At 41.6% G+C, this 27,399-nt stretch overlaps 2 protein-coding genes and 2 long non-coding RNA genes across 6 annotated transcripts; 3 read left to right on the top strand and 1 right to left on the bottom strand.

Moving 5' to 3' along the window:
- Nucleotides 1-313: 313 nt before the first annotated feature.
- On the top strand, nucleotides 314-7,957 carry fam169b (family with sequence similarity 169 member B; the record flags this gene model as incomplete). Of its 2 annotated transcripts, XM_084554417.1 has the most annotated exons (9): nucleotides 314-392; nucleotides 1,075-1,197; nucleotides 1,567-1,669; nucleotides 1,758-1,843; nucleotides 3,391-3,553; nucleotides 5,264-5,446; nucleotides 5,562-5,687; nucleotides 5,793-5,860; nucleotides 7,700-7,957. In XM_084554417.1, exons 1-9 carry the CDS (start codon nucleotides 360-362, stop codon nucleotides 7,955-7,957), a joined length of 1,143 nt encoding a protein of 380 aa, XP_084410543.1. In that variant the 5' UTR covers nucleotides 314-359. The 2 variants fall into 2 exon arrangements, with proteins under 2 accessions (XP_084410543.1, XP_084410542.1); XM_084554416.1 differs by having other exon boundaries at nucleotides 5,562-5,860.
- Nucleotides 7,958-9,870: 1,913 nt separating this feature from the next.
- On the bottom strand, nucleotides 9,871-13,772 carry LOC311495094. Its single transcript, XR_014699306.1, has 4 exons — nucleotides 12,040-13,772; nucleotides 11,881-11,936; nucleotides 10,180-11,359; nucleotides 9,871-10,101 (listed from the first exon to the last, which is right to left on the bottom strand). It is a non-coding gene; the product is annotated as an uncharacterized lncRNA (long non-coding RNA).
- Nucleotides 13,773-14,341: 569 nt separating this feature from the next.
- Nucleotides 14,342-17,717, top strand: LOC311495093. The gene is made up of 4 exons (XR_014699305.1): nucleotides 14,342-15,702; nucleotides 15,806-15,861; nucleotides 16,384-17,563; nucleotides 17,642-17,717. It is a non-coding gene; the product is annotated as an uncharacterized lncRNA (long non-coding RNA).
- Nucleotides 17,718-20,049: 2,332 nt separating this feature from the next.
- arpin (actin related protein 2/3 complex inhibitor) lies at nucleotides 20,050-27,214 on the top strand. 2 transcript variants are annotated; one of them, XM_084555419.1, is made up of 6 exons: nucleotides 20,050-20,206; nucleotides 21,967-22,042; nucleotides 22,734-22,866; nucleotides 22,958-23,164; nucleotides 25,016-25,179; nucleotides 26,319-27,214. In XM_084555419.1, exons 1-6 carry the CDS (start codon nucleotides 20,115-20,117, stop codon nucleotides 26,325-26,327), a joined length of 681 nt encoding a protein of 226 aa, XP_084411545.1. In that variant the 5' UTR covers nucleotides 20,050-20,114; the 3' UTR covers nucleotides 26,328-27,214. The 2 variants fall into 2 exon arrangements, with proteins under 2 accessions (XP_084411545.1, XP_084411544.1); XM_084555418.1 differs by lacking the exon at nucleotides 26,319-27,214 and having other exon boundaries at nucleotides 25,016-25,713.
- Nucleotides 27,215-27,399: the final 185 nt, after the last annotated feature.

Here is a 27,399-nt window from a genome sequence, read left to right as displayed (position 1 = left end):
ACTTTAACTTTGAACTGAAAAGAACAGCCCCTTGAAATATGTCATCCATATAAGAATATCTGAGATTAAACTTTGTTAACTTAAATCAAAAGTGATCTTTACTTTGTATGGGTATTAATTATAATATGCAAAAAACAATTGCATAAAATAATAATAATAGTAATAACAGTAATCTATGGGCGTATACATATGTTGCTTTTGAAGTGTTTATTATTATATTTATATAATTTCCAGTATTTACTTTTGTGCTTTTATTTTTTAAGTCCCCCTCACGTGTTTCCGGTCTTGTCTGAACTCGACGGTGTTTGCGGAAGGAGGAAGTCTCTCTGTGATCAGGAGATGGCGCTGCAGGGCAAAGAATGAAGACGCTGAGGTGGACTCAAAACTGGCAGGTAGCGCTCAATGCAGCTTCTTTTTTTGACAACATAAAGTACGTCTTTTAGTCGCTTCGCTTTATTAAATCAAGCTAATAGCGTGTTTTATAAAGTGTTGACGTGTAGTTTGTGTTAGCATTGCTAAGCTAGCCGGTCAAAGTTCACAACAGACTGTCAACAAACGACGTACCAGTCCAGTTTAGTTCGGAAAAATATTGCGTAAAATATTTTAAAATAACCAACAAATTGTGGTTTATAATGTTTTTTTTGTAGCCTTTTAATCTTTAAATGAACACTATTTCCCCAAACATCTCGTATCAATAGATATAAAGCTTCACACTGGATGACCAGTATTAATGCACAATTAAAGTTTGGTTAATCAAAATAAGTTAAGTGCCGATGTTAGCCGATGTTACCACAAAGCTTTACAGACACCATGGGTTATGTTCTGCTGCATATTCCCTGTTTGATGAAGCAGTGCAGCTTTAAATGTGCATTATTTAAATGGAATCTGGTGCAGGGGCATTAAGTCTGTGCTACAAAACTGGACAAAACAGCCAGTTGTGAATGTTGTGTTGCTTTGGTACCCCAGTCACTGCTGATGCACTCACGTCCAAGAACCCAGGTGTCATATTAGCATATTAACAAACATGTTGTAAATGTGTAAGTGCTCCTGAAACAGCTGTATTCCCTCCTGGAGGTCATGTACCCCGTGGACCTGCCAGCTGTGGAAGACTCTGACCTGGCATCTGCATCCGAACACTATCTCTCTTCTCTGGAGTCTGGGAATGATGAGTGGTTTCAGTCATCACAGACCTCAAAGGTACACTCTATGTGAACTGAAAGTCTTGAAATGAGCTAATCAGCACTATTATAGGAAGTTGTGTAAGACTGCAAATGTAATCTGTGGCTTATTTAGTCAATTAATCAACTAATTATTTGCTATGAAGGATATCCACTAGTGAATTCATTCTAATATAACAGTCCTGCACTAGATCTAGTCTCCGTGAAGCTTTTGTTTCAAATAACTGAGAGAGATGTTGATTTGTCTGCTTTTTCATTGTGGAGGCTGTGTTTTGTTCCAAATATTCTGACATAGTAGTCAGCGAGCTAGGCTAAATAACATAAACTCCTTAGTGTTTAATTCAGTCCAGTTTAACAGCACCACATCGTCGTCTTCTTGTCTGCTCAGGTGGCGATAACGGCAACGAACGTGAGCCAGCTGCAGCTGTTTGGAGATGACCAGCCTACATGCGCAGTGCTGGCTCTTCACCCTCCAGACGATCACACACAAGGTTTTAAACTAAACACACTTTGCTCTCTCAGAACTCTGCTGCACGCTGGTAAAAGACTAATGCTTTCTGCTGTAATGTTTCCTTCCAGTTGTGGCTGTATACCTGCACGGGAAGTGGTGGCGTTTGGATGACGTCTTGCGAACCTCGACTGAATCCAGAAGCGGCATGGTTTTGGTAACTTGGCTCAGATATCTGTTACTCATAGATAGATACTCATTGGCATGCATCAAGCAGAGAAAACATCTAAGCAGATTGTAGAAACTACTAAAACTGGGTTGAGAACTGTCCAACGCATTATTAAAAACTGGAAGGATAGTGGGGAACCATCGTCTTCCAGGAAGAAATGTGGTCGGAAAAAAATCCTGATTGATGGTGATTGGTGATCACTTAAACGTTTGGTGAAATCAAATGGAAGAAAAACAACAGCAGAACTCAGGGCTATGTTTAATAGTGAAAGTAAGAACATTTCCACACGTACAATGTGAAGGGAACTCAAGGGATTGGGACTGAACAGCTGTGTAGCCTTAAGAAAACCACTAATCAGTGAGGCTAACTGGAAAAAAAGGCTTCAGTTTGCTAGGGAGCATAAAGATTGGACTCTGGAGCAATGGAAGAAGGTCATGTGGTCTGATGAGTCCAGATTTACCCTGTTCCAGAGTGATGGGGGCATCAGGGTAAGAAGAGAGGCAGATGAAGTGATGCACCCATCATGCCTAGTGTCTACTGTACAAGCCTGTGGGGGCAGTGCTATGATCTGGGGTTGCTGCAGTTGCTCAGGTCTAGGTTCAGCAACATTATGTGTCCAAAGAATGAGGTCAGCTGACTACCTGAATATACTGAATGAGCAGGTTATTCCATCAATGGATCATATTCCAAGATGACAATGTCAGGATTCATGGGGCTCAGATTGTCAAAGAGTGGTTCAGGGAGCATGAGACATCATTTTCACACATGGATTGTCCACCACAGAGTCCAGACCTTAACCCCATTGAGAATCTTTGGGATGTGCTGGAGAAGGCTTTGTGCAGTGGTCAGACTCTCCATCATCAATACAAGATGTTGGTGAAACATTAATGCAACACTGGATGGAAATAAATCTGGTGACATTGGAGAAGATTATTGAAACAATGCTACAGAGAATGTGTGCTGTAATTTGATTTCTGACGATGGACAGCAAAGTGTTAATTGTTCAATTGGCTCGTTGGTCTAGAGGTATGATTCTCGCTTCGGGTGCGAGAGGTCCCGGGTTCAAATCCTGGACGAGCCCTTCGTAAAAGGTTTATACCTTTTGATTTACATTTTATTCATATAAAACCTTTTGCACAGGTTTTAACAGATGGTTTATGAACTGATATGAAGAACATTCAAAGGAACAAAGAAGAAAATAGGACAATTTATAATGAAAATAAACTAATAATATTTTAACTCAATAGCTCTAAAAGTAAATTAAAGAAAGCCTTACATTAACCGAATTCATAGAAATCAGCCAACTTACTCCTCCAGCTTCCTCCCACCGTCCAAAGACATGCTGGTTAGGTTCATTGGTGATGAACCTAATAGTTGTCTGTCTCTCTGTGTTAGCCCTGTGATAGACTGGAGACCTGTCCAGGGTGGACCCCGCCTCTAGACCAATGACAGCTCGGATAGGCTCCAGCCCCCCCGCGACCCTCCACAGGACGAGCAGTTACAGAAGATGAATGAATGAATGATGTCTTCCACAGGTGCAGTCGATCATGGAGAGGGTGATCGTGTTCCTGCTCAGTCAGGTGGTGGAGAGGCCTTCACGGGAGGCGGCGCTGTTCTCTCTACACCCCCGGACGGAGTGCTGCAAAGTCCTGTGGAGGGAGAGCCGGGCGGTCGGCTTCTACACCGTCAAACACAAAGGTTCGATGGAAGGGGGACGAGTGTTCAGGTTAACGTCTGGTGTCAGTCCACATGTGGAGGTGGTCTGGGACACATGTGACCTCCTTCCTTTGGTAGTGTGAACACACAATGAGTCCTGGGTCACATTAAAGACCACTAATCACTAATCCTCTAATCACAGGTGAGGATCTGGTTGTAAACAGACTCACTCACACATGTTCCTAATAAAAACCTCCCACTTGGATGACATGTCTTAAAGAAAACTCCAGTTACCTTGGTTTTAGCTTTTTCTTTTTTTGTAGACCTGGATGACTGAAAACCTTCACAGACAATGTCCATAAATGTGTCAGCTGATTATTTACACCTGTTTATGAGAGAATCACTGCTGATGGAAATAACTTGAGAGTAGAGGACCAGAGCAGACAACGTGCAGGCAGTAGCCAGAGGCTGTTTCTGCTCTACTTGTGTAATATTTGGGAGTTTTTCCAGGGAACTGAAACGTTCCTACAGCTGTTCTTCGACCTGCAGGAACCAGGGTCAATCTGGGCTTCAGGGTCTCTGGTTGAGGAGTTGTTTTCAACATTTTTGAGTCCTCTTGTGTTTTCACTGCACTTTACAAGCATTGTTTTTTAAAAACATCCATCTCCAGTTGATGTTGTGCTTTGGCTCAAAAACTGGAGTTTAGATCAGGGGTGTCAAACCCGTTTTAGTTCAAGGGGCCACATACAGCCCCGGTTTGATCTCGAGGGGTCGGACCAGTAACACAAGAGCATAATCCACAGTTTTCCTTTTGTTTTAGTGCAAAGATGTACATTAAGAAAACTTTTAATGAACTATCCTTTTACAAAATATTTTATGAACAACCTGAAATTTCTCAAGAACATCTCACCGCTGTCGTCCTCTGTTTAGTTCTGGGTCTCAGCGCTGTGTCATGTCTGCAGCTCTTCAGTGGACAAATTAGGAACAGGTTAATGTCTTCCAACGTGATTTAGAAATCACCTGCTTTGGACTGCTCTCACCTGTCCATCCAGTGATAGTCTGCCCTTTTCACTCCAGCATCACTGTACCTCTGGGCCATTCCCTTGGTACATCAGCTCCAGGGACCTCTCTGTTTAAGTCTGAACCCTGTCAAACTCATTTTAGTTCAGGGGCCACGTACAGCCCCAGTTTGATCTCAAGCGGGCCGGACCAGTAACATAATAGTATAATAACCTATAAATTAGGACAACTCCAAATGTTTCCCTTCGTTTTGGTGCAAAGAAGAACAAGTACATTATGAAAATGTCTACATTTAATTAGCTATACTTTTACAAAACATTTTTTAGTGCAATTTTATTTATTTTGACTAAGTTTTAGAGGTGACTTTCTTTCTCGCTCCGTCTCTTTCCTCTCGGCTCCACCAGCCTGGTTACCTGGTAGGTTAACTTGAACATCACTAACTAGCTAATCAAACAGATTGACAACACAGGACTATGGTGCGTTCAGGAACCATGTTGAACATAGGACATTCCATATACTTGATGAACCTTCCCAAATACCGGTAATCTTCCGTATTTTGCACTTTGCAAATTCATGCCACGGGCCAGATTACATCCTCTGTATGTTTGACACCCCTGCTTAAGAAAGTTAAATGGCGCTGGAAAATTCACTGGACGACTACACCAACCAACAGTGTTTGTAATGGTTTTGACGTAGACTTAAAGCGGTAACTCTGGTTTTCCACCGTTTCAGGCAGCTTGTGTGACGGCTGGAGCAGCTCCTGCTACCTGCTGCCTGTCCTGGACACAGTGTTGGTGAGGAGGAGCTGCAGGAGGAGAGGCTTCGGCCTTCAGATGCTGGAAGATTTCTGCTCCTCATTCTCCACAGAGGAGTTTCTGGGAGTTAGCTCTCCGTTGTCACCCAGCATGGCGGCAGGTCCAACTCTCTTCCTTCCCCTCTTAATTTCTTAGCTTAAGAGGTTCAATGCAGCTCAGGCATCTTTTATTTTAAACTTCCTTTGTAAAAGAATGCAACCCTGTGTGCAACTCAGTGTTCAGGAGGTTCCTGCAACGGCACGATGAGCATCGGGAGCGTCTGTACGAGGTGGAGGCTCCAGGAAGCTGGACTCAGAGACGAAACATTTGGCTTAATATCCAGCTAGGACGCTACTCCATGGGTAAACATTACACTGACTTTCATGTGTCTAAAATCTCACAATTTAAGCTGCGTTGTCGAACTAAAAGATTTCCAGATGTGTGCGTGACCACTCGTGTCTTTCCAGGTACTGATGAGGAGAGCGATCAAACGTCTGGAGAAACTCCAGGGAATGAAGCAGGCGACCCGTCTCAGGTGAATTCTCGCTCCTGATCTCTCTTTTTAAATTACTAAATATTTGTTGAGAGAACATTCATTCACACATTTGTCAAGCTGAAAAACTGGACAAAACAGCGCAACCTCAACCACAGCATAGACAGGTCAATGGTGGGAACCGATGAGGTCACTTGTTATGCGCTTTGCAAGCATTGGTGGTTCAGTGGTGGAATTCTCGCCTGCCACGCGGGAGGCCCGGGTTCGATTCCCGGCCAATGCATACACATATTTTACCGCAGTCGTAGCTATGACTAAAGGCATGTGTTCCAGGTGTAAACACGTATAAACTTGTTTCACGATGCAGCACAACTTATGCTGCACACATTCTCACCTTGACGTACAAAGAGGGGCTCCCCAGGACAGAACTGCTCCAAATCTGCAATGTTCTGCAAGGTTTCAGTGTTCAGGAGGTTCCTGCTACAGCGTGAGGAGGGTCTGTCTGGATGAGGTGGAGACTCAAACCACAAAATCCATTTGACATCCAAAGAATATTCAGTGTGCCTTTGCCCTGCGTGCACATTGGTCCATTTTTGCCCTCAAACACTGCATTGATTGTTCAGTGGTAGAACTTCTTTCCTGGTTCTTCAAATCATTGAAGATTTGTTTAGAGAACATTTCACACTTTCTACATTTTCCACTTTCCGGTTTCAAGAAAGGAGAGCTGTGTCTTTTCATGTTCTCTCAACAAATCTTCAATTATTTCAAGATTAATGTGGTGTTTGAGGGCAAAAATGGGCCACTCCATAAGTTGTGCTGCATCGTGGAACAAGTTTGTTTACAGCTGGAACAAATGCCTTCAGTTATAGCTACAAAGTAGTAAAAGATGTGGATGCATTGGCCGGGAATCGAACCCGGGCCTCCCGCGTGGCAGGCGAGAATTCTACCACTGAACCACCAATGCTTGCATGAGGGAGGTTTTTTTCCCCTTTTTTTTTTTTTAAACAATATTCAATAATAATATTTCAAGTCACTGAGTCAAGTATTGTTACACAAACAGCATAGTTGCCACCATTGCGTGGGTTGCCAGATAAATTTGACCAACACGCTCAACAGCACGAATGTATGAAGTTCTACTACTGAACGATCAATGCGGTGGTTGAGGGCAAAAACTGAGACACCTGCTTGACAGATGCGCTCTAATCAAATTGTCTTGCTTGAAGAATCAAAGGTAACCACCAATGTGCATGCCAGGGAAAGGCAAAACAAATATTCTTTGGATGTCAAATGGATTTTGTGGTTTGAGCCTCTGTGTGTGTGAAGGTTCTCAGTCATCCAGGTCATGGTACATCCAGAAAAGTTTCAAAAAAGGCAACTGGACTTGTAGAATTTTTTGTGAGTCCAGTCCCTTAGAACTGAAGAAGCTATGAATGGTGACCCTCCTCATGCTGTAGCAGGAACCTCCTGAACACTGAAACCTTGCAGAACATTGCAGATTTGGACCAGTTCTGTCCTGGGGAGCCCCTCTTTGTACGTCAAAGTGAGAATGAGTGCAGCATAAGTGGTGCTGCATCGTGAAACAAGTTTATACGTGTTTACAGCTGGAACACATGCCATTAGTCATAACTATTAAGCAGTGAAAGATGTGGATGCATTGGCCGGGAATCGAACCCGGGCCTCCCGCGTGGCAGGCGAGAATTCTACCACTGAACCACCAATGCTTGTATGAGGGAGATTTCTTCCACTTTTTTTTTTTTTTTATTAGCTCCTTTGTCATATTTTAAACTTGTTCAAGCACGGTATTATGACGAGAGCTGTAGTGAAGAGGTTTGTGTTTGAACTGCAGTGACTGTAAAGACTTTTCTGTTTTCCTCCGTGCAGACGCGTAGAGGGGAACAGACCTCTGATGAACAACAGACTAAACTGTGTGATCTGAGGAAACGAGGAATCTCCCCGAGCAGCAAGATCTCCGGGACAGGATGTAGCCCCACAGTCCCCCTCCACGATCTGGACTCCCGCCCTCCCACCAGGCTCCTGAACACAAACCAAGCTCTGAGAACCAAGAACTCTCCTTTAAGGCGCTGCAGGGAAGGATTGGAGGAAATGCAAAGAGGTGATAAACGAGCCAGAAAGACATGAGATAAACAGTTTATATGAATGAAAGTTGGAACTTTTTACAGTGAATCAATGAACAGTACGGGTATTAAATGTTTTTTCTGGGTGTATGTATTGTATAGACTGTATTGTTTATGTGTTGCTGTATTGTCCTTACTAGGAAGGTCAAATGGAAGTCAATGTTTACTCTAAACATTTGTCTCTTTGTGATTATTTAGTTTTTGTCTGAAGTTCAAAACACATTAAAATGGGATAGAATCCTAAAACTTTAACTTGCTATAAAAAGTACAGATCAATTGTTGTAAATCAACTATATTAAATCACCTGAGCAAGAGTATGGAGCCCTGAGCTTCTAGAAGATTGCAAGTTAACACTTTTGTGAACACACAACTTGTCCCTCAATTATGAATTTCACTGAAGCTGGACTGAGGTGGAGGGAAGGTTGGAGTACAGCACCTTCCCTTGCAACGAGGATGATCCCAATGTCCAGGTGCTGGAAGGCATCATCATCAGAGTCCTGTTGATATGAGAGGACAATCATGGCATTTGTTATTAAATAACCATCAGAGAAATTAAGCTATATAATTTAATCACGAGAAAGGTCAGATGCATTAAGGCAGGGATGGTTGGTTGACTGCTGGAGTTGATTAAACATACAGATCAACCGAAGAAGCTGGAAAGAACTGCACAACTAAGTTTTTAGCATCAGTAAAGAACATGTTTAAAACTATGCTCACAATTTTTCTCAAATACAGGAACTGTCAACCCATAATGGGTTAGTTAAGATATTTTTTTAGAAATTAAAAGGTTACTTACAAAACCAGGCTTGTAGAAATCTGCTGGGTTGTCTCCGAGGAGAATAGGAAGTCCTCTGAGGACCAACGTCATCAGATGGCTCGTGAGTCTTTTGGTAAAATGACAACACAAGTTCCAATTTGAAATTAATGTAAGGGATCTGGACGAATAAAGTAAAATGCATTGCACAGAGTATAGAGTAGAATATTTAGCGACATCATTACATATATGCTGTGAAAAAAAACAACTAATATATCAAGTTATCGCTGCTGAACTTTATTTCACTGCACATTCCCGTGGAATATTAGAAACTACTAATACGGTTTAGTGGTGTGAAAGTTTTTTTCAAAAACATAAAAGAATAATTGATAACTTAAAAGTTCAATTACAAACAAATTCCGGGTTTACAGTGTGCCCACTTTAGTGGTGTGAGTTTTCACTTCGTTCAAATGCATTAAAAAAAAAAAGTAAATACAATACAAAAAACAACAAATCAAAATATACATCTCCACTTCTTATTTCATTTGTCATGTTAAAATGTAATATGTTTTCAATAAACTGAAATATACGGTCAAGGATTTCTCAGTTTTGGTGTGAATCATTTTATATATAGTAAATGTATAGAGGTATTACCTTTAGTGAACTTCATCTATTGTTGTAATATCACAGCTGTCACATTAGTGGGTATTGTATTTTCAACTCTTGTGTACAGAGCATTCATTTAACATTTACACATCTAAGTGATTATCAACACTTTTTAAATTCAGTTTCATTTATCTTTATGCTCCCTATCAAACTGAAGCCTTTTTATCCAGTTAGCCTCACTGATTAGTGGTTTTCTTAAGGCTACACAGCTGTTCAGTCCCAATCCCTTGAGTTCCCTTCACATTGTACATTTGGAAATGTTCTTACTTTCACTATTAAACATAGCCCTGAGTTCTGTTTTTCTTTCATTTGATTTCAAACGTTTCAGTGATTGCTGATCACGATTTTTCTGACCAAATTCCTTCCTGGAAGACAATGGTTTCCCCACTATCCTTCCAGTTTTTAATGATGCCTTGGACAGTTCTTAACCCAATTTAGTCGTTTCTACAATCTCCTTAGATGTGTTCTCTTCTTGATGCATGCCAATGATTTGACCCTTCTAGACTGCATTGTTTTGAGTAAATGTTTAATCCGTTTCTTAGGACTAAATCAAAAATGGCTGTCAACACTGACACTGCTTCAAGTGCAGCACTAAATCCTTCAAAACGATGCTGACATTTGTACAAGAACACCCATGAAAGAAACCACAGGATGAGGATAATTATACAATTTAATGAACACGTGAACAGTGGATTATCTTCAGTCGGCTTCAGTTCAAACTGCTTGGCCTGTAAAGAAGAACACCATTAAATAATATAGATTAGACTTTGAAAATCTGATCTTATCTAAAGAGTGTAGAGACCAACCTACGCCATGTTCCTCTGTTGCTGCAGACACCAAGAGATCATTTTCCTAAGACAGATCTTTCAGGAAATAATGGCTTGAACTACAAGCCATTACCCATATCCTGGTCAAAGAAGGCTCAAGGTCATCCCTTGAGCCTCCTTTGACAGGAACACTGGTTCCCTGTGGCCATGTAGCACTGGTGAAATATTTGATGTTGACAGGGCTATTGAGCAGAGCAACACTCCCTGTTGAACCAGGTAACCAGTTGATTTGTTTGAGGAAGGAAAAATCTTCTTTGGAGAAACGCTGATGGCACATGAACATTTAAAAGGATCGACTGAACGCCATTTGGGGCAGACATGTTACAAAGTTTAGAGTTTGACACAGGAGCAGGCCGAGCAGTTTGAGATGAACTTCCTGAAGGACCGGCATATTAACTTTCTTGACCTGGACGGTTACTGCTGTAGGAGTTAGTCGTTTGTTGGCTGCTGTAGTTGGAATATTGTTTGTCCGTTTTGGGGCTTTGCCTGAATGCAGTCAAGCAGCTCAGTGAGTTGATTCAATACATGAGACCTAAGCTTGGAAAGCTGCCATGTTCCTTCCAGAGTAACCATCATGTTGTACCGTCAGATCTGCAAAGTAGTAGTTCCGTCCATCAGCACCATCATCCAGGTCAACATTAAGTTTATGACTGAGGGTGCTTCTAATCATAAGTAATTGGAACAGTAAAACCACCCTCAAAGCTTGGCTTGTCAGGGTTGTATGAAGAGCTTGACTTTTTCTGTTTTACAGAACTTTTGTCAGTATCAGGCTTGTTGAAAATGGTCTGGACCTGAAAACTTGTTGGTCTGTATAGCGCACCAGAGCCTGTGAAAGGAACCTTCAGGTTAAGGTCCAAGGTTCTGGGCTGCATTGGTTGATAGTTTCTCAGTGGAGGAGACATTCCTTGCTGCCATCTGGAGCCAACGTCAGATGATGGTGTATTCTGTACCTGGGCACTGCGGGGGGCTCCCAGAAACCTCCCCAGAGGCTTTGGCCCTCTGGGATCAACCTCATCGTGAGGAACACTTGGCCGCCAGCTTCTAGGGGACACCCTCAGAGACTGGACGGACTGGAAAGGGCGACGATTCCCATATCCGAGTAATTCTTGTGGCTCCCCTCCTCCACCCTGCCAGGATTTGGGACGCAGAAAACTTCTACCTATACAAATAAAAGTTGTCGGAGTTGGACTTCAGCAGGACTTTTTAATCATTGCTATACAACCACGTTCATCAAGCATTGTTCAAATGGAATAAGGTAAGCCTTCATGCTGTGGTGTCCATTATGTTTAACCTTACATTTATAAAATGAAAGTTTTGGCAGGAAATAAAAGTTGGCAATTGTGTTTAAACTTCTCTCACCCCTATGCCTGCAGTAGATAAAGTAATTCTGACAACTGGGAAACTACAACTCTCTTCAGACTTAAACCAGATCAGTGCTCAACATGCCTCAGGAGAAGCTTTACTACATTTGTACGCCTTGCACAGGCCTATCCATTTTATGTCATATAGATATTTCTCATGTACATAACCCCATAATGGAGATCATGTTTTGCTTCTAAAACCCATTTGAGCCCTACTGTAAAGCAGCACAAGAGATTTTAACTGTGGATGTTTCCATACGGTTCCAACACGTGCCTTTACAACTTGTCAATTCAGAAAACAGTAAAGATGTGACCTTACCACTTGGAAAAGCTAAGGAGTGGTTCACCTCACTTAACAAGCAAGCCAGCAATATTCTGTGAAGCATGTGCAAATATTGATTAGAGTCAAGAACAAAGTATTCCACAACAATTCACATAACAACCTTTCTTAAAAGTAACTCCCATTTAAACCTGGTACCTTGTAATCAGGAACCCAGCAGCCATGACTGCTGCACTCAAAGCACACCTTCACAAACCGTCAAGCTACAGGTCTCAAGCTGGACTGTGCATCACTACCTTGTAGGAGTTTAACTTCCACTAGAAAACACACCACTGGCTCCAAGATATACTCTGGTGTTATCAATCATACATTTCTAATGAGGAGTTCAGCTGAGGCAGCCAAGAGGACGAAAGCCCACAAAGCTCTGGCTCACACAGGTGTGACCACTTGATGTGATTGGTCTGGCAGTGCAGCTTTATCTCATTTTGAGAAATGTAATTCTAACTGAAGGAGCTGATCGTTTTCAATGATGCGTTTCCTTAAATCTGATGATGTGTCTGGTCAGTTGTTTTTTTTCTTGTGCAGGACTTTTTTCACTCAAACTTGTGTAAAATCTAAAACGCTGCAGTGACTCCTTTTAGAGACTGACTGTGCTTTTTAAAGCTCCCACCTCCACACTAAATCTGCTTTAGTCATATACTGATCAGCCACAACATTATGACCGGATGACATTATAACGTTGACCATCTTTTTCAACAGTTCAATGTTCTGCTGGGAAACTTCTGGACCTGGCATTCATTGGTGTGGATGTTACTTAGACATGTAGCACCCACCTAGACCAGACCAGGCACCCCCACCCCATAGCAATGACTTAAACCTAATAATTTCAAATAATAATTTCAAGAATAAGCAGAATTTAAAAGAATGAAGACTGGCATATTGAAGAGCAAGTCTGACACTGTAAGTCATACCCTTGCAGTGCAGATGTTTATAAGTGTACTTGTTGTATTTTATATGTACCTCATCCTGTTCACCTTAAACCCAACAACACACTGAGCAACAAACAAACTTGTTCAAGGAGATTATTGTCCAAAAAAAAAAAAAAAAGGAGTATTTTGTCCCTCATACAAGCATTGGTGGTTCAGTGGTAGAATTCTCGCCTGCCACGCGGGAGGCCCGGGTTCGATTCCCGGCCAATGCATTCACATCTTTTACTGCTTCATAGCTATGACTAAAGGCATGTGCTCCAGCTGTAAACACAAACAAATTTGTTCCATGATGCAGCACAACTTATGCTTCAGTCATTCTCACTTTGACGTACAAAGAGGGTCTCCCCAGGACAGAACTGCTCCAAATCTGCAACGTTCTGCAAGGTTTCAGTGTTCAGGAGGTTCCTGCTACAGCGTGAGGAGGGTCTGTCTGGATGAGGTGGAGGCTCAAACCACAAAATCCATTTGACATTCAAAGAATATTTGTTGTGCCTTTGCCCGGCGTGCACATTGGTCCATTTTTCACCCCAACCAAAGCACTGGTGGCTACTTTTGATTCTTCAAACAAGGTAATTTGATTAGAGCACATCTGTCAAACAGGTTGATCCATTTTAGCCCTCAAACACTGCATTGATCGTTCAGCTGTAGAACTTATTTCCTGGTTCCTCGAGTTATTTAAGATTTGTTGAGATGACATGAAAAGGCACAGCTGTCCTTTCTTGAAACCGGACAAAAAACTGTTGTGCCTTCATCCTGTGAGAGTTATTTCAGCAGTGTTGTTCACCGTGATAGTTTGGTCCAGTGAAAATGCATTAACACTAAAACACAGCTCAGAATCAATGAGGACAACTAAATAAATACACTTTGTTTTTTAATCAATGAGAGTTTCTCAGAATAATTTCAAGCTATGATAAATGGTAGAAATAAAAGGTCTTAAACGCACTTTAGTGATTCCCAATAAACACTTTTATTTGTAAAAAGTTGCTTCATAGTTCAAAACTGTCCATTATGTGACTCCAAAAAGGCTTAAAGGGTAACCCAGAATCCTCAGTTAGTTATAGGCCCAGGCTGCTGGGGGACTCAGACTCTCTGGTTCTTTAAAACGTCTTGATCGTTATTGATGCAACATAAATGAAACTGAATTTAAAAAGTGTTGATAATCACTTAGATGTGTAAATCTTAAATGAATGCTCTGTACACAAGAGTTGAAAATACAATACCCACTAATGTGACAGCTGTGATATTACAACAATAGATGAAGTTCACTAAAGGTAATACCTCTATACATTTACTATATATAAAATGATTCACACCAAAACTGAGAAATCCTTGACTGTATATTTCAGTTTATTGAAAACATAATATTACATTTTAACATGACAAATGAAATAAGAAGAAGTTGAGATGTATATTTTGATTTGTTGTTTTTTGTATTGTATTTACTTTTTTTTTTTTAATGCATTTGAACGAAGTGAAAACTCACACCACTATTCTGAGAAACTCTCATTGAGTTGCTGAAATAACTCACAGGATGAAGGCACAACAAATATTCTTTGGATGTCAAATGGATTTTGTGGTTTGAGCCTCCACCTCATCCAGACAGACCCTCCTCACGCTGTAGAAGGAACCTCCTGAACACTGAAACCTTGCAGAACGTTGCAGATTTGGAGCAGTTCTGTCCTGGGGAGACCCTCTTTGTACGTCAAAGTGAGAATGAGTGAAGCATAAGTTGTGGTGCATCATGGAACAAATTTGTTTGTGTTTACAGCTGGAACACATGCCTTTAGTCATAGCTATGAAGCAGTAAAAGATGTGAATGCATTGGCCGGGAATCGAACCCGGGCCTCCCGCGTGGCAGGCGAGAATTCTACCACTGAACCACCAATGCTTGTATGAGGGACAAAATACTCCATTTTTTTTTTTTTTTTTTTGGACAATAATCTCCTTGAACAAGTTTGTTTGTTGCTCAGTGTGTTGTTGGGTTTAAGGTGAACAGGATGAGGTACATATAAAATACAACAAGTACACTTATAAACATCTGCACTGCAAGGGTATGACTTACAGTGTCAGACTTGCTCTTCAATATGCCAGTCTTCATTCTTTTAAATTCTGCTTATTCTTGAAATTATTATGTTTAAGTCATTGCTATGGGGTGGGGGTGCCTGGTCTGGTCTAGGTGGGTGCTACATGTCTATGTAACATCCACACCAATGAATGCCAGGTCCAGAAGTTTCCCAGCAGAACACTGAACTGTTGAAAAAGATGGTCAACGTTATAATGTCATCCGGTCATAATGTTGTGGCTGATCAGTATATGACTAAAGCAGATTTAGTGTGGAGGTGGGAGCTTTAAAAAGCACAGTCAGTCTCTTTTTTTGAACATCATGTTTCCCAAAACAGGACTGTGTTGAAAATATGGGACGAAATCTAAAAGGAGTCACTGCAGCGTTTTAGATTTTACACAAGTTTGAGTGAAAAAAGTCCTGCACAAGAAAAAAAAAAAAAACTGACCAGACACATCATCAGATTTAAGGAAACGCATCATTGAAAACGATCAGCTCCTTCAGTTAGAATTACATTTCTCAAAATGAGATAAAGCTGCTCTGCCAGACCAATCACATCAAGTGGTCACACCTGTGTGAGCCAGAGCTTTGTGGGCTTTCGTCCTCTTGGCTGCCTCAGCTGAACTCCTCATTAGAAATGTATGATTGATAACACCTGAGTATATCTTGGAGCCAGTGGTGTGTTTTCTAGTGGAAGTTAAACTCCTGCAAGGTAGTGATGCACAGTCCAGCTTGAGACCTGTAGCTCGACGGTTTGTGAAGGTGTGCTTTGAGTGCAGCAGTCATGGCTGCTGGGTTCCTGATTACAAGGTACCAGGTTTAAATGGGAATTACTTTTAAGAAAGGTTGTTATGTGAATTGTTGTGGAATACTTTGTTCTTGACTCTAATCAATATTTGCACATGCTTCACAGAATATTGCTGGCTTGCTTGTTAAGTGAGGTGAACCACTCCTTAGCTTTTCCAAGTGGTAAGGTCACATCTTTACTGTTTTCTGAATTGACAAGTTGTAAAGGCACGTGTTGGAACCGTATGGAAACATCCACAGTTAAAATCTCTTGTGCTGCTTTACAGTAGGGCTCAAATGGGTTTTAGAAGCAAAACATGATCTCCATTATGGGGTTATGTACATGAGAAATGTCTATATGACATAAAATGGATAGGCCTGTGCAAGGCGTACAAATGTAGTAAAGTTTCTCCTGAGGCATGTTGAGCACTGATCTGGTTTAAGTCTGAAGAGAGTTGTAGTTTCCCAGTTGTCAGAATTACTTTATCTACTGCAGGCATAGGGGTGAGAGAAATTTAAACACAATTGCCAACTTTTATTTCCTGCCAAAACTTTCATTTTATAAATGTAAGGTTAAACATAATGGACACCACAGCATGAAGGCTTACCTTATTCCATTTGAACAATGCTTGATGAACGTGGTTGTATAGCAATGATTTAAAAAGTCCTGCTGAAGTCCAACTCCGACAACTTTTATTTGTATAGGTAGAAGTTTTCAGCTTCCCAAATCCTGGCAGGGTGGAGGAGGGGAGCCACAAGAATTACTCGGATATGGGAATCGTCGCCCTTTCCAGTCCGTCCAGTCTCTGAGGGTGTCCCCTAGAAGCTGGCGGCCAAGTGTTCCTCACGATGAGGTTGATCCCAGAGGGCCAAAGCCTCTGGGGAGGTTTCTGGGAGCCCCCCGCAGTGCCCAGGTACAGAATACACCATCATCTGACATTGGCTCCAGATGGCAGCAAGGAATGTCTCCTCCACTGAGAAACTATCAACCAATGCAGCCCAGAACCTTGGACCTTAACCTGAAGGTTCCTTTCACAGGCTCTGGTGCGCTATACAGACCAACAAGTTTTCAGGTCCAGACCATTTTCAACAAGCCTGATACTGACAAAAGTTCTGTAAAACAGAAAAAGTCAAGCTCTTCATACAACCCTGACAAGCCAACCGTTGACTTCGGTTTTACTGTTCCAATTACTTATGATTAGAAGCACCCTCAGTCATAAACTTAATGTTGACCTGGATGATGGTGCTGATGGACGGAACTACTACTTTGCAGATCTGACGGTACAACATGATGGTTACTCTGGAAGGAACATGGCAGCTTTCCAAGCTTAGGTCTCATGTTTTGAATCAACTCACTGAGCTGCTTGACTGCATTCAGGCAAAGCCCCAAAACGGACAAACAATATTCCAACGACAGCAGCCAACAAACGACTAACTCCTACAGCAGTAACCGTCCAGGTCAAGAAAGTCAATATGCCAGTCCTTCAGGAAGTTCATCTCAAACTGCTCGGCCTGCTCCTGTGTCAAACTCTAAACTTTGTAACGCGTCTGCCCCAAATGGCGTTCAGTCGATCCTTTTAAATGTTCATGTGCCATCAGCGTTTCTCCAAAGAAGATTTTTCCTTCCTCAAACAAATCAACTGGTTACCTGGTTCAACAGGGAGTGTTGCTCTGCTCAATAGCCCTGTCAACATCAAATATTTCACCAGTGCTACATGGCCACAGGGAACCAGTGTTCCTGTCAATGAAGGCTCAAGGGATGACCTTGAGCCTTCTTTGACCAGGATATGGGTAATGGCTTGTAGTTCAAGCCATTATTTCCTGAAGGATCTGTCTTAGGAAAATGATCTCTTGGTGTCTGCAGCAACAGAGGAACATGGCGTAGGTTGGTCTCTACACTCTTTAGATAAGATCAGATTTTCAAAGTCTAATCTATATTATCTAATGGTGTTCTTCTTTACAGGCCAAGCAGTTTGAACTGAAGCCGACTGAAGATAATCCACTGTTCACGTGTTCATTAAATTGTATAATTATCCTCATCCTGTGGTTTCTTTCATGGGTGTTCTTGTACAAATGTCAGCATCGTTTTGAAGGATTTAGTGCTGCACTTGAAGCAGTGTCAGTGTTGACAGCCATTTTTGGTTTAGTCCTAAGAAACGGATTAAACATTTACTCAAAACAATGCAGTCTAGAAGGGTCAAATCATTGGCATGCATCAAGAAGAGAACACATCTAAGGAGATTGTAGAAACGACTAAATTGGGTTAAGAACTGTCCAACGCATCATTAAAAACTGGAAGGATAGTGGGGAAACCATTGTCTTCCAGGAAGGAATTTGGTCGGAAAAAATTGCGATCAGCAATCACTGAAACGTTTGAAATCAAATGAAAGAAAAACAGAACTCAGGGCTATGTTTAATAGTGAAAGTAAGAACATTTCCACATGTACAATGTGAAGGGAACTCAAGGGATTGGGACTGAACAGCTGTGTAGCCTTAAGAAAACCACTAATCAGTGAGGCTAACTGGGAAAAAAAAGGCTTCAGTTTGCTAGGGAGCATAAAGATTGGACTCTGGAGCAATGGAAGAAGATCATGTGGTCTGATGAGTCCAGATTTACCCTGTTCCAGAGTGATGGGGGCATCAGGGTAAGAAGAGAGGCAGATGAAGTGATGCACCCATCATGCCTAGTGTCTACTGTACAAGCCTGTGGGGGCAGTGCTGTGATCTGGGGTTGCTGCAGTTGCTCAGGTCTAGGTTCAGCAACATTATGTGTCCAAAGAATGAGGTCAGCTGACTACCTGAATATACTGAATGACCAGGTTATTCCATCAATGGATCATATTCCAAGATGACAATGCCAGGATTCATGGGGCTCAGATTGTGAAAGAGTGGTTCAGGGAGCATGAGACATCATTGTCACACATGGATTGGCCACCACAGAGTCCAGACCTTAACCCCATTGAGAATCTTTGGGATGTGCTGGAGAAGGCTTTGTGCAGTGGTCAGACTCTCCCATCATCAATACAAGATCTTGGTGAAAAATGAATGAAACACTGGATGGAAATAAATCTGGTGACATTGGAGAACATTATCAAAACAATGCTACAGAGAATGTGTGATGTAATCAAAGTTAAAGGAGGTCCAATGAAATACGAGAGTGTGTGACTTTTTTTTTTTTTGGCCAGGCAGTATATTATTCTGTTTTCCTACATGCAGATGTGTAGACGAGAATCTCGAGGAATCTCCCCGAGCAGCAAGATCTCTGGGACAGGATGTAGCCCCACAGTCCCCCTCCACGATCTGGACTCCCGCCCTCCCACCAGGCTCCTGAACACAATCCAAGCTCTGAGAACCAAGGACTCTCCTTTAAGGCGCCGCAGGGAAGGATTGGAGGAAATGCAAAGAGGTGATAAACGAGCCAGAAAGACATGAGATAAACAGTTTATATGACTGAAAGTTGGAACTTTTTTCTGGGAGTATGTATTACATAGACTGTATTGTTTGTGTGTTGCTGTATTGTCCTTGCTAGGAAGGTCAAATGGAAGTCAATGTTTACTCTATACATTTGTCTCTTTGTGATCATTTAGTCTAGGTCTGAAGTTTTTTTCACTGAGGTCATGTTTCCAGTGATTTGATGCTGTTAACACTTTGAAAACAGCCATACTTAACCGATCTTCACGCTGAGGACAGCGATACATGTTTTTGGTAATATTTTTATTGTTTTTGCTTGTTGCGTTTAGAAACCACAATGAAAATCACTTTGCAAGCTGAAAATCATACGGATGGACCTGACACCATCTTCAAAAGCAATTCTTCAACGTTAACGTGTTAAAAAGTCTTATACTGTCAGCAAAATAGTGAAAAAGGCCAAATGTGTTGAGTGTTTTTTGATATAAAACTGGAAAACAATCAAATAGTTGCATCCAGGAAGCTTCTGTTAAACTTTTTTCCTGCATTTTTTTTGAAAAAGTCAAAATATGTTGGAAAAAAATATCACATAGTCACACCTACGGAGCTACTACCAACAGTTTTCTTACATTTTTACTTTAATATGTTTAAAAACCACTGTTTTAATGTTAAAAAAGTCACAGAATTTAATAATTTTATCATGTTTATTGGTGTTTAGCTTAATTTCCCAGAGAATTAAGTCAATGAATTTAGGCCTATAGATTGGAAATAAAGTTTAATTATGTTAAATATAAATGTAAACATATAGTTTGTAATTATTTTAATAGTTTTTGTTGATATTTTTAGTTGCTGTCTTATAATTTTGACTTTAATACGTTAAAATGTAAGATTTTTCTGACTTCCTGTTTATGGTTGTCGGACCGTCGGACATCGGACCTCTCGCGCGACTTCATCCAGGAACAGGAAGTAAATCCAGAAACGGGGAAAAAATTTAAAATCTCGAGAAAGGGAAAAAAGCTTCTCAAAAGATGAGCCGCATTTATCACGACACGTCTCTACAGAACAAACCGGTGCACAATGAGAAGTTGGACCGAGTCTGGTCTCCGTCTGCGTACGAAAGGTACGAGCGCAAAGACTTTTTAATACCTCTTTAGTTCCTGGCTGCACCAAACTCCATTGGAAAATCTCACGTTTTTGTGTTATTTTCCCCAGCCTATAGAGGAGAGAAGTTTATTTTACACACTTACAAATTATTAATATGTAAAATGTGATTCGGGTATATTCGGCACAGTTTGGGTGATTATATAGTGGATCCAGCTCACTAAATATAGCAAGAATACACAGATTCCAACTCTTTAATTTATCAGCATTCTGAGCTCAGTAATCCTGCATAGTACATATTTACATACTGTTGAAGTTTACATAAAAATTATGGTGTTCTAATATCTTGGTTGCATTGCCTTTAAGTGGTTTAACTCAAGCCCTCCACAAATTTCTTACAAAAAGTTGCAGGAATTTTTATCCATTCCTGAGTCTGGTTTGAAAGCCTCCTTTCCCCAACACTATTTTTCTTTTAGACTGAGGTCCCTGTTTATTGATGCACACTCCTTTACCTCGACTTTTTTTGTCCTGAAACCATTTTGTGTCCACTTTGGAAATTGTTCTTGAGGGTACATTTGGGGCACCCATTGGCTGATGAGATGTTGCTCCTAAACACCCATGTAATCTTCCTTCTTCACGGTGGCAACAATTTTTCTGCACGTGCACCAGTTCTTACCGCAGCAAATTACAAACACAACATGATGCTGCCACCTCCATGCTTCACAGTCAGGTTTTTATCTTGGAATTAAATGTTTTTGGAACCCGTTTCCTCCAGTGTCTTCACAAAGTCCTTCGCTATTACTCGACTGGGATTGAGTTGTACTGTTCGTACCATCTCTAGAAGACAGAACAAGTCTCCTTCCTGAGCAGAACGGCTGCACGGTCCCGTGGTGTATCTTATTCTTTGCACAGATAAACGTGTGTTACATCACGCATTTTGAAATTGCTTCCAAGGTTGAACCAGACACTTGTGGAAGTCCAAATTTGCTTGACTGGTCTCTATATCCCCATGATGTCAAACAAAGAGGCACCAAGTTTTTGAATCTAGACCTTCAAATAAATTCACAGGTGCACCTCCAGATTATTATCAGAAGCTTCTAAAGCCTTCACATCAGTTTCAGGAGTTTTCCGAGCTGTTTTAATGCACAGTCAACTGAGGATATGAAAGAGCTGACCCACTGGAGTAAGACTTTAAGTTTATTTAAACACCTGATGTTTAAAAAAAAAAAAAATTTGCATCCAATTTTCTGCATTTCTGCATAGAAATGACGCAAAACATTAACGCACCTTCGCACAGGTCCTGAAAGTAGACAAAGAGAACCCAGTTAAACAAATGAAAGAGAAATCTTATATTACATATCAGAGAGGTGCTAAAGTAAGTGAACCTTTAGGATTACAAGTTAATTTCAAAGCCACATTAGAGTTCAGAAGTGTTTCCAGTCAATGTGGACAAGCCAGAAGACTATTGGGACAATGTTTAGTGGACAGATGAGACCAAAGTAGAATAGTTTGGTTTAAATGAGATGAAACAACACTGCATCATTCCAGCATCAGAACCTCACCCCTCCATCAAACATGGGGGTGCTAATGTCCTGGTTTGGGCCTGTTCTGCTGCATCTGGACCAGGACGGCTTGTCCTCATTGATGCAGCAAGACAACGAGAACCAAGAACACAAGTTGTTCTCATGACAGTTGTTTGCACATTATTCTCTGAATGCCCGTTTAAATATGGAAGTATAATAATTTTTAACCTTTGGTTTATTTTCTCCTCCTGCCCAGTGGCCCTGGAGTTCTTCTTGAAGGACAACTGCTGGATGTCTCTCGACATGCAATTTGCGACGCCAAGAATCAAAAGGTACAACAGTAAAGTTGTAGTTGACTGTAAGAGTTCAGAACACTACAAAATCAGAGTCAAAAATTAGGATATTACAGACTCCAATACATCAAAATGTGCCGCCGTGCACGTCATCTATCTCATCACCCTTTCAGATTTCGTCCTCCTGTTGGTTTTGAGCTTGTTTTATTTCAATATTATCAATTTCGTCCGTAATTTGCTGCATAATTTTTACTTAACAAGTTTTGTACATGGTAGATTAGCTCGAGATTATTATTACAGACAAACTCTGCAGTTATTACAGAGTAGTCCAAATTAGTTCTACCGCTGTAGGTGGTCTTTAATGTGACCCAGGACTCATTGTGTGTTCACATTACCAAAGGAAGGAGGTCACATGTGTCCCAGACCACCTCCACATGTGGACTGACACACCTGCACTTTAAGTTGGTCACTTGTGATCTGATTGGCCAGGATGGATGTAGATTGGGGTTAATTTAGAGCTGCACACTTTGGAATTATAAAATCACGCTGACAATAATTCTGTGTGAAACACTTTAATATAAATGTTATATATCCATTATTGGACCTTGTGTCTTGACAAAAAAAATGACTCAAAGAAACAACCAGAAGATTTGCTCAAGTCCTCATCAGCATTTTGTGGAGCCTAAACACACATTGTTTTGATATCTCTTTCGTCTTGTGTCACTTTCAGGTCCGGTTCTACGTTCTCTACATCAAACCCAGTCGCATCCATCAGAGGAAGTTCGATGCCAGCGGGAAGGAAGTTGAGCCGAACTTCAGCGACACCATAAAGGTCAACACTGGCTTCCTCATGTCCTCCTACAGTGAGTAGATGACAACAAACATGTTGTAGTCATCCCATAGTTCTTCTCTCCTTAAGACATTGGTTTAAAGGTGTGTCTTCCGTCTGTACAGAGGTGGAAGCTAAAGGGGAGTCGGACCGTCTGTCAGAAGAGCAGCTGTCTGCGATGGTGAACAAAGAAGAGCTGGTAAAGATAACCGACAAGCACCGACCGGCCGGATCCTGGGCCTTCTGGTACCCGGAGTCAGAGATGGACAAAACGGAGCTGGAAACGGGACAGGAAGTACGACTGAAGACCAGAGGAAACAGTCCTTTTATATGTGAGTCCTGTTTTTACTTCTTAACCAACTCCATTCTTCCTTCTGTCAGTTATATTGTTGACAGAAGACTGATTTAAGGTTCATCCCAGCCTCATGTACTTCCCATTAATGGGTCATCCACACTCCACCTCCGTTGTAAAGATTCATAGCTCCCTGCCAAAGACTCCCTGCATCAATTGTTTCGAGACGTTTTTCAGTCTGAACATTTTGCTTATTCAGTGACAAGACAAGAGACCAAGACACCAAAGGACAAAGAGGGCAGGACAAACCTGGCCTAGACCCAGAGACCCAGAGACCTAGAACCTGAGAAGAAGAGCCAAGACAAGACCAAGAGACCATGAGGAGACCAAAACCAATCAAGAACCAGAGACCAAGCGTGAGCAAGGCTCACAGACCCAGAACCAAGATAAGACCCCAAGATCAAGACATCAAGACAAGACCAAGAGGACACCAAAACTGATCAAGAACCAGAGACCCAGAATCAGAGAAAAAGAGCCAAAACAAGAACAAGAGGCTAAGAGACCAAAACAAGACAAGAACAAGAGGCCAAGACGTGACCTTGAGACCAAGAGGCCGAGATGAGACCAACATGCCGAGACGAGGCCAAGATGAGACCGAGAGACCAAGACACCAAGAGACAAAAACAATGCAATGCAAGACAAGAGCAAGACGACAACACGATACCAAGACAAGACAAGACAAGACCTTGTTGATCAATATTTACAGTCGCTGTATCAAGCTTTAGTAACCGACTAACTACAGTTTGGTGAAAACCCAACAAACCTGAAGTCTGATACTGGCAACACATTTATTTGTAAAGCTAGCGTGACCCTTGAAGCCGAAATAACGGAGAAATACATCTGGTTAAAATAAACTGGAAATATGTTTGAAGCCAAACCCCACATTTGTGACCTAAAATAAAAATTATACTCTTTGTGACATGTTGCCACCAGTTTAAAGCAACTGCTCTGAAGACTAAAGTCTTGTTTCTTGTTGCCAGAGGCCCCTTCCTGGTTTTCACAGCCTTCACGTCAAGCTTTGTCCCAGCGCTGACCTCGGCAGCAGCAGGAAGTGAAATAAATCAAACCTGATTTTTTGTTTTCCCGATTCCTTTCACAGTTTCGATCTCAAAGGGAGTTTAACATCCGCTCTTCAGGAGAATCATCCAGCCGTTTGATATTCAATAGTTGTGCTTTGGATTGTTGACATTTATGTATTTATAGCCAGGAGTCTTTGTGACTGGCTCTTACTTAACATCACATAACTTAAAGATATAAAAAATTGATTTAGTCAACGTGTGAACTAATTTAAAAACCTTTAAAATAAGGTAGTTTTTCACCTCATTTGTTTTCAAAGACTGAAAAGTCAAAAGAATGGGGAAATCTGAAAATCTGCAGTTCCACGTATGTCCGCTAGAGCGTCCACGAAAAGCGACTCAATCCCCATAGACATCCATATTAAAGTGTCTCACTTGACGGTAAAAATAAACATGTTTACAACCTGGAACAAAATACAGTTTTGGTCTCTTTCGCTAAATTTTCTGTTCATGAAACATATACCAGGGAGAATTTTTACAGAACTCACCTGTTTAAATTATATCAAGGCTTAAAGTTAGCATGGCAGCGTTGAGTTACAGGTTGCTAACAGTCATTAGCCTCGGCTCCACTCACGCTCCACCTCTTTGACCATTTTTGAATTAGCTGGGAGTTAGGTGGAGTCAGGCACTGCCAAGATGGCGACAGTCAGAGACACACTGAGCTTCAAAACATCAGGAAACCTTTATAAGTGACGTCATGTGGGTGTTCAAACCATTCGTATGTGCAATCAGTTGCTTTCTTTCTCACCTTCCAGTCTCTTTGGCCAAAGTGGACGGCAAGACAGTGACCAAGTGTAACTTTGCTGGAGACGAAAAAGCCGGCGCTTCGTGGACGGACAAGATCATGGCCAACAAGTCCGACGCCAGCGGCACCCAGAAATCTGGAGGAGGAGGAGATGGAGCTGATGAAGACGAATGGGTGAGAAACAAACGCATACCAAATAAAACCTTAGATAAACACCATGGCTAGACACTAGCTTCTCTAGACTAGCATCTCTTTGCTAAGCTAGTGGCTACAACACTAAAATACATGTTTATTACCTCCCTAGTTCCTAATTCTAGTTATTAGCATCCCTATACTAGCATTCCTTTACTAAGCTAGTGTCTACGACACATATAATACACGTTTATTGCCTCCCTACATTAGTGACGAGCATTCTGAGTTCCCAAGGCAAGTCAGTAACATCCCAAGACAAGCGTTATGATGCTAAGCTAGCTATTAACATTCTCTGGTTGGCCCAAGACCAGCTGTGCTCTGTCATGTCCAGTTTGAACATACATCAGCATTATATTTACGACCTAAAATGACAAAAACCATCCCTGAAAAATAATTTATTAGTTCGACCCAAGTCTCATCTAGTAATATGGAGGGGGTGGGGCTTATAAAACCTATACTGCAGCCAGCCATCAGGGGGAGCTCCACATGCTTTGACTTCAGTTTTGAGGAGCTGTCATGGCATCCAGTCTATGGTCATGTCTTTTAAATGTAGTTTAAATGTATGCAGTTCATATTACTGCCACTAGGTGTCACCACTGTCATTAGAACAACTACTGCTTCCCGGCAGCCTTTAATGGTTTTACCCATTTACTCTTTATTTTTTCTTATCTGAAAACACCACCTCACATGCACATTATAAAGACTTTATATTAACATGTTATTTAAGATTCTTTGATGTCTAGCTCAGAGATGCTAGTGGTTGTCAGTAGCTAAATCTCTGCCTTCAACAAAAGCACCTCCAGCCTCTGCTTGCATATTTTGTAGACGATCCTTCCAAACAAAGCTGTGCCACATTTAAGTAAGACTTGTTTAGATATTTTAAAACCCATACAAATTCCTGGACCAAAGCTTGGCTTCAAGTTTGCAAAACATCAGCAACACAAGAAGGTTAAAGAAACACAGGGCCTGGCTGAGTGGACGTACGTCATGCGATAAGGGGAAACTAGCTCTGATTGTACCTGACGGGAAGCGGCCTCAGAGTCTAGATAAGCTGGAGACGTCCCGAACCAACAGAAACCAGAGAAGCCTCACTCCTCACTCTGCTTTGTTTCCTCCCTCAGGATGATTGAGGAAGACGCCTCCCCACCCCCACCCCGACGTCAGCCCCAATCTCCAGGTTGGATCTTTGAAGATTACACTTTTATACGACCACACCCGCAAAGTCACTCATACTAAAGGCTTATTTAGCATACTTTTATTTACATTTTGTATTTTAAGATTTATGTTTCTTGTTATAAAAGCTTTCTCGTCTCAGTACTGACAATAACGTCTCCTCATAGACATTCAGGGCTGGGTGTAGATAAATATTTCAGTTTCCTAACAATTTTACTTAACACTTACACTATATTACCAAAAGTATCCACTCACCCATCCGCATAATTGAATTCAGGTGTTCCAATCACTTCCATGACTACAGGTGTATAAAATCCAGCACCTAGTCATGCAGACTGCTTCTACAAACATTTGTGAAAGAATGGTTCGCTCTCCAGCGTGGTACTGTGATAGTATGACACCTGTGCAACAAGTCCAGTCGTGAAATTTCCTCTCTACTAAATATTCCAAAGTGGAATAGATTGAGAATGACAGCAACTCAGCCACGTTAAATGACAGAGCAGGGTCAGTGGATGCTGAGGCTCATCGTGCTCAAAGGTCACCAACTTTCTGCAGAGTCAATCTCTACAGACCTCCAAACTTCATGTGGCCTCCAGATTAGTTCAAGAACAGTGTAGAGAGCTTCATGGAGTTGGTTTCCATGGCCGAGCAGCTGCATCCAAGCCATACATCACCAAGTACAAAGCAAAGCATCAGATGCAGTGGTGTAAAGCACGCCACCACTGGACTCTAGAGCAGTGGAGACGTGTTCTCTGGAGTGATGAATCACGCTTCTCCATCTGGTAATCTGATGGATGAATCTGGGTTTGGTGGATGCCAGGACAGCGTTACTTGTCTGACTGCATTGAGCCAAGTGTGAAGTTTGGTGGGGGGGGGGGTTATGGTGTGGGGGTGTTCTTCAACAGCTGGGCTTGGCCCCGTAGTTCCAGTGAAAGGAACTCTGAATGCTTCAGCATACCAAGAGATTTAGGACAATTCCATGCTCCCAACTTTGTGGGAACAGTTTGAGGATGGCCCCTTCCTGTCCCA

This window comes from Chelon labrosus, assembly GCF_963514085.1.
Source record: "Chelon labrosus genome assembly, chromosome: 11".
Classification (NCBI taxonomy): Eukaryota; Metazoa; Chordata; class Actinopteri; order Mugiliformes; family Mugilidae; genus Chelon; species Chelon labrosus.
The sequence above is the reverse complement of the archived record's forward strand: the minus strand, read 5'-3'. Positions and strand labels throughout refer to the sequence as shown.

Excerpts from the sequence above, each read along its gene's own strand:
- arpin (XM_084555418.1), top strand. The coding sequence starts at position 20,115 with ATGAGCCGCATTTATCACGACACGTCTCTACAGAACAAACCGGTGCAC. Across the intron at positions 22,867-22,957 it reads CTTCCTCATGTCCTCCTACA|AGGTGGAAGCTAAAGGGGAG; the intron begins GTGAGTAGATGA and ends CCGTCTGTACAG. Across the intron at positions 23,165-25,015 it reads AGGAAACAGTCCTTTTATAT|TCTCTTTGGCCAAAGTGGAC; the intron begins GTGAGTCCTGTT and ends CTCACCTTCCAG.